At 37.1% G+C, this 7,215-nt stretch overlaps 1 protein-coding gene across 1 annotated transcript; it reads left to right on the forward strand.

Annotated features, from left to right (window-relative positions):
- Positions 1-2,213: 2,213 nt before the first annotated feature.
- Positions 2,214-6,681, forward strand: GIMD1 (GIMAP family P-loop NTPase domain containing 1). Its single transcript, XM_015861437.2, has 3 exons — positions 2,214-2,325; positions 3,857-4,273; positions 6,392-6,681. The coding sequence occupies exons 2-3, from the start codon at positions 3,881-3,883 to the stop codon at positions 6,659-6,661; spliced, it is 663 nt and encodes a 220-aa protein (XP_015716923.1). The 5' UTR covers positions 2,214-2,325; positions 3,857-3,880; the 3' UTR covers positions 6,662-6,681.
- The last annotated feature ends 534 nt before the right edge of the window (positions 6,682-7,215 follow it).

A 7,215-nucleotide genomic window follows, 5' to 3' on the forward strand; every position in this document is an offset into this window, starting at 1 on the left:
AGCTGAGTTTTACAGTACCTGTGGAGCAAGCTGCTACTGCCACCTTGGGGAGGATTCTTTTCACATACTACAAGGAGACGAAGCAAATGTCACATAAAACGGTTTGTTTTTTTCCATCATATCTTCCTTAGAAGACAACTTCTTAAAATCCTTTGTCCACACTGACATAAAGCATTCCAGATGCATCTTGTCACAGGTTATGCTACGCTAATAATAATGGAAAGAAACTGCTTTTTTTTTTCTTTTTTTTGTGGGGAAGAACAGTTAGGTAACTTTTTTGATAACATTTAATCACTGCCTTGCTTACAGTGCTCTTAATTTTATGGCAGTTTTGCCAGTGTAAGAGCCCTGATCAACCTAAAGCTAAACAAATTGTATTTTACATACAAGACTCCACTTCTCCTGCAATTCTAGCTTTCCTGGTATTCTGAATCCTTGTTCATGAACAGCTCAAACTGCATCCCAGGCAAGCTACTATGTGGCTGCTAGGATGACATACATTGCATCAGCTCTAATGAGAGTCATTACTAGGCATAAAACAGCCCAACAAAATGTTCTGAACTAAGCTGTGATGATTTAACCAAAGTCAAGACTTCTAGTAAAATCAAGTGAAGCATCTGGATTTTGTATTTGTAATATCTATTGTTCTATGAGACTGACCTACCCTTGGTTTTCAAATGTCACCCCATAAGCACTCTTCTTCAATTCTGCTTCCAGCAGCAGAGAAAGGAACCTTGCTATATACTTTATATATAAAGAGACCAAACATGTGTAGGACTTGAGTTGTATGCAGTCTGCATAGTCTTAACCCTCAAGGCTTTTCATGGTAGGAACTAGCAGTAGGTGCCACAGCTACTTACAAAAGGAAAGACCTAATGTTTCACCTCTCATCAAAATAGGCAAGTTGAAGAGCAGAGAGCTGTCTAAAGGCCACTAACTTGGGTATGTGCTCCTAAAAATAGAGAGCAACAAAATTTTTACACAGTTGTCTAAAGCCAGGCAACATAAAAGAACTCATTCATGAAGAATAATGTGAGTTTACCCGAGGAGGCTGTTAAGGCACCATTAGCTCCTACCTTCTGCCAAAACACTAGCTGTGCTTGTGGCACCATACTGGGAGACAGATTTCTGGAATAACTGAAGCCTTAACTACACTACTGCAGGCTGAAGCAGATCTTGTAATGCATTAAGCCATGACTCAGGAGCTCCCACATAAAGCTACATTCTGGATAACAATGTTAAGCAAATGGGCTCTGGAAAGCGCCTTCACTTTTCTTCCCACCACAGAAAGCCTATGTACCAGATTTCTGTTTTCTGATTACCAGATTCTTGGATTAAACACGTCTCTCCATCAACCTAGAATTTACGAACAAGAGAAGAGCTACAGTGGTAGAAGTGCCGCTCTGCTACACAGGGGCTCGAATCCCGGGGGCTGGACTCGATGATCTCTAAGGTCCCTTCCAACCTGCACGAGACTATGAAACTATGAAACTATGAACCTTTCTCTGCAAACAGACAAGCATTCTTCTGTTTTACTACCAGAATCCAGTCATTAAAACACAAATGTAGATTTACTTCGCACTGCGGCACAGAAATTCAAATTAGTTACTTTCTTCCCTGTGGGAAAAAGCCTAAAAAGTGATAGGTCTTTTCTGGGATAGGTTTTTACCTTTGCTTTTAACATTACTATAGCATGACAAAGAATTAGGCTTGCAAGGAAAATATACCAAGTACAGCATGTGATCAAAGAAAGGGCCACACCTATGTAGCCAAAAGCAAACAAACACAACTGACACTGGTTCCAGTCTTCTTTTCTTCAATTTTCTTCCAGATTCACAAATGACTTCTGTATTTTTATCTATTTTCAGATTATCTTAATCTACCCTTTCAGAGAAAAAAAGCTTTACATCTATGTAAGGTTTACACTGTATTTTGAAAATACTGCAGAAATTAATTCATTGCAAGAATAAAAGGAAGTGCATATACTCTTCACATACGTATATGAACACATTCAAGAACATGAAACACAAAATAACTCCATTATCACTCTCACATTAAAGTGCTGGAAGAAATGAAGCAACTTTCAAAAATACCCACTTCATATATAAAACTGCGTTTGCATCAGACAGTGCTAAGTACTGACCAAACACAACAAATTGAATGAGGATCTATCAGTAATAAATTAACCAGATCAATGTGTACGTAACAGACTCAACGTGGTACGTTACTGCTGTAAGTTTCAAAGTTCACGTATGAACTTTTTTGCTCAGCACACAAGGTTTATGAATGAAGCCTGAATAAAAACAGACTTTCAGGAAATACAAGGTAAGCAACAAACTATGAAATTAACCTAAGTGTTTAAGTGTAGACTGCATATAGGGAGAAAAGAACAAAAATCCTTGGTTGTGACAGGGAAAAAAAAGGCAGAAGGAAGGAACGTACAAACTTATTTCCTCCGTCTGATATTATTATGTTACAGGAGATGAATACAATTCACATTTAGATTGATGAATAATCCAGTAACAGTAATGTTATCATAAAGTGACTTTTAAAAAGAGAATAGGCAGGTATTCTTAAGATTAAAAGGGAACTGATAATGGAAAATTCCATAAAAAATACCAAATTCTCCAAGAAAGATCACATACAAAATTCAGTGTTGTCTATAACAAAATTAATATTTTAACTTAATAGTTCTTACGTGTTTGGTTTTGTACTGGAGTTATTTCAAGAAACTGATTTAGGCATGGACTTAGTAGGAAGGAGAATCGCTGATCTGCTCAAGCAAAAATCTGAATAATTAATTGCAGACAATCTCCAAATACATAAACTCAGTATATTAAAAAGCAACCAACCATCACGCAACACATTGAGTTCAACATCACCGATAACTTAAAATAAGCTGCTCATTCACCAATTGCTTTTTCATCGGAAACACCTGAGTGTATTTCATCAACTAATATTCCTGAGACAAAATCCATTAGATAAAGAATACAGAAAAGAAGAAAATAATACGGCTTATTCATAAAGTCATTCCCCCTCTGCAACCACTAGTCTACATTCTTCTTCCCCACTGTGCTATAGAAGTCTATAGGATAGCATAGATTTCCAGTGTCTAATGTCTAAATTTGGAGACTGAATCTGCAGCATTAGCTAGCTTCACTGTTGTTGCTGTTTTTATTTTTTTATTAAAATGTACTTCTTATATTTGCCTGTATCAGAATGCCCTTTCGAATTATTATCTATCGTAGATTTAGTGGAAGCTTACAAAAGATCTGCTAAGCTGTTCTCTGCTGCAGAAGCACTCCTCTAAAAGCTAGTTTTCACATATTATCTTCACCTCCCACCCCAGCCCCTCAAAAAAAAAAAAACAGGTAAGATTTACAGCCATCAAGTAACAGCAGCACACAGTTATCACTATTCTAACTTCTTCCTCCTCTAGTTTTCTTCCTTTTTCATCACATTCTTCTACAGTTTCCACAGTTGTTTCTCAGCTCCTTTCCCATTAATCATTTTACCCATCCTAAACTTAACCTGCTTCACAGTGTTCCTAAATCTCTTCTGAAATGTGACTCTTTTCCAGCTCTTCAGCCTCCAACAGTGCAGAAGCACAGCCTAATAGGCTGCACTCCTTGCTGTGAGAACTACCAGGGACTGAGTGGAAGACTTGAGAAGGACAGCAAAGATCTGTCCTTGGATCAGAAGTTCGCATGTGTTGCACTGACAGTCTAGAGTATTCACTCCTTAAAGATTTCAGGCAAGGAAAGGCACTCAAGAGACTGAATTTTTACATTGTTGCTGCATTGCTTAAATTGTCATCTGAAACAGCTTGTGTTATTCCATTTTCACTTAATTTCAGGTTCGCTGATAAAAAACAAAGGCAATGGCAGACAGCAATGAGATGACAATCAACCTTGTTGTCCTTGGAAGAACTCAGACTGGCAAAAGCGCTGCTGGGAACAGCCTGCTAGGCAGCTTGGACTTCGAAAGCCATCTGTCCCCAAGCTCAGTGACAACGTGTTGCAGCCTTGGGCGCAGCTGGCGTATTCTGGGGATTACACGAAGAAATGGCTGTGAACTAGCTCTCCGCATTCGGGTACTTGACACTCCAAGCTACCCTCACAGCAGCCTGAGCAAAGAGCAGGTGAAAGACACAGTGAGATCTGCTCTGGCTCAGCACTTCAGGGAGGAAGGTCTGCATCTTGCTCTTTTAGTCTTGAGAGCTGACTTGCCTCTGTGTCCAGATGAAAATGATCAAACAATTCAGTTCATCCAGGTAACAGATGAATAGATGTTTCTACCGTATTGGCAACTCTTTTTGTCTTTGGCTGAAAGTAACTATTGGAGGTGTCAACTGCAGATATGAATTAGACAAGTGCAGATAAAAACAGGAATACCTTCCAATCCACCAGCTGAAATACACATGTATTTACTTACATCCATAGCTCTAACACAGTATACCATCATCACACATACCACATTGAACCTTAGAAAAGATTATCAAGAACTGCCATACTGTAGTTGGATTCAACACTATAGACTTTTGGAATCAAATTTACCTATCAAAGTAAGCTTCTCCAACAGAAATTAGTTAAGGGTTTACTATGACACTTCTAACTTGTTGAGACGTGCTATTTGAAGTAGAAGTTGTGTTACTTCACTCTCCTGCAGTCTAGGACAGAGTATAGCCCAAAGCAGAGAATAATAGGTCCAAAATCATATGGAAAGACACTATCACTAACGATGTGTCTATTCAAGGGGGGAAGAAAAAAGAAAATTAACACATTCATTCTGGCACTCTTCTAATATTACTCACTTGAAGCAAATATTTTGAATCTATGTGGAAGAAAATTTTTGGAAGTAGATAAGATTTGTGAGAGGAGGTGACACTGAAAATGAATGTCTTTCCCTTCAGTGGAATCCTTGGATTTTTTTTTTTTCCTCATAGTTACCCTACTTTATACAGTTTTCCATTTCTCTAAACTTTATGTTATTTAAGAGGAACCAACACTTCCATCTAGTATTTTTACTTTAAGCCAAGAAAAAATCATCTTGACATTGTTTTGGATCAAGGCCACATGGCTGTTAAAAGCCTAGGAGATGCCCTGTAGCCTTCTCCTTTAACAGAGCTTTAAAAATCCCTAATAGTGATTAAATAAAATAGTGAGAAAGCAACACTTCCTTGTTTCTTAATTATATCTTAGTTATTATCTCCTTAAAAGACTACCATGCTATGATGTCACCAGCCACAAACAAATGGGGCAGGACAGTTGTCTTGAGTGCTGGGATTATGATCAATAATGATTGTATTTCAGTATGCCGTTCCAAGAAGATACTACCATGAAGACTAAACTTATAGCAATAAGCAGTTCTCACGATAACCCTCTACATATTACGGATGGTCTATTGGTAATGCACACAGAAGACAACTGGCATTTAAGTCTGCATTTTTTAATCCAACAAATAGTCTGATGTATTAGGAGAGTGGCAGATACTGAACTCATAACTAATATTAGCACTGACTTATCTGAGTCCTCAGATAATTGAAAGCGCCACTCTCCCTCTAAAACTAGTCTCTCAACTCTTCCACAGACAGTCTACACCAAAATAGAATTTATTTTGTAGCTTATTTTTTCCTCATCCCTAACATCTAAAACAGATTAATTGCTATTGATATAACATAATACTTTGTCTAACTCCTTGCTTATCTTGGGAATACTAAGATATTCTTTAAAACACTTTTATGCACTTAATAATATTTAGTTTACAGAGTTTTTGAAATAACTATAAGGTGGACTTCAGTAATACAATAGTTTTCCTTCCACACAGACAATATTGCTTTATTTCATACTGACAAAAAAAAACAGCTTGTTTTCCCTGTTCCCTTCCATCAAACAAACAACTGTAGTTAAAGAAATTCTCTGCCTGTCATTATTCCTGTGCTGCCAAGGACAGTTCAGTTTAAGGGGATACAGCTGTTACTGAAATCAGTGTTACACAAAAATTGTTTCATTTATTCACTGCAAGGTGATTAAGAAATCTTTTTTCAAAGACCTTAAAGATGGCATACAAATATTTATACATAGAAAATAACGTAAGCTACTTGAATTTTACATATTATTTATGACGATGTGTGATGTAGCTTAGCAAGTTTTCATTATTTACATGTGGATAGTTTTAACTGAAAAAACTCTATTAACCCCTGCAGCAAAACAGTTCAACTGTTACGAGTGCATGGCCACCTATTTCCATTAGAAGGGGATGCCGAGGTTCTTAAAGGTCAAAATCTCTACAAACTTTAGCAATTCAGCACAGAAGCAGAACATAAGCTGATCTGTTAACACATAATTATGTGGTGGAAGTAGAAAAAAATGAGATTTGCTTTTCATTACAGGAACTTCTAGGTCCCACATGGAAGGATTTCACTGCAGTTTTACTTACTCATGCAGACAAGGCAGAAGAAGCTGGACTCAGTGAGGAAGCATACTTGCACAAAGCTTCAAGTACCCTGTTGTCACTACTGAGCTCAGTACAGAACAAATATATTTTCCTAGACAACCAGAAGTGCATAATTAAAGAGAAAAGAGCTCCTGTCTTAAGAAAGCTCTTGGATTTTATAAGACAAAATAATTATCGAGTACTACTTAAGCATGATAAGGAATAAAATTAACTTTCAGGTGCTCATTTGTCTGTTTTCTATGCTATGTAACAGCTAATAAAGCAGTAGAAAAGACAGCAATTTGAATCTTCAATATCCCCACCAAATACCTCTGAACATCCAATTAGAAATATCTCTGCAGATTACCAAACTATGTGTCCTTCATAGACTACCTCACACTACTGAATCCAGAATCCTAGTTTCAACCACAAATGATAACAAGCTAGTGCTCTAAATCATGCTCCAAATACGTGCATTGTCAGTGATATGATTTTATGCTATACCCTATCGTAAACTGCATTTCATACAGAATGCAGATATACCGATCTGGGAAAAAAAGTAAAAAACAACAACACACGTTAAGAAAGCTTTGCCAGTATTTAAAACTTAATATTTATCTACTTTAAAGGTATTTCCTTACTTTGACTCAAAGGGTTAAAACTAAGATTTTTGAACTTCAAGTTTTTTGTTTAGTAAGATATCACTGGACACACAGATTACAGGGCAGTTAAAATAGCTCCCCATGTGCTTAAAGCTATTTAGCACATTTAGATATGTGC

Source organism: Coturnix japonica, chromosome 4 (assembly GCF_001577835.2).
Source record: "Coturnix japonica isolate 7356 chromosome 4, Coturnix japonica 2.1, whole genome shotgun sequence".
NCBI classification, from domain to species: domain Eukaryota; kingdom Metazoa; phylum Chordata; class Aves; order Galliformes; family Phasianidae; genus Coturnix; species Coturnix japonica.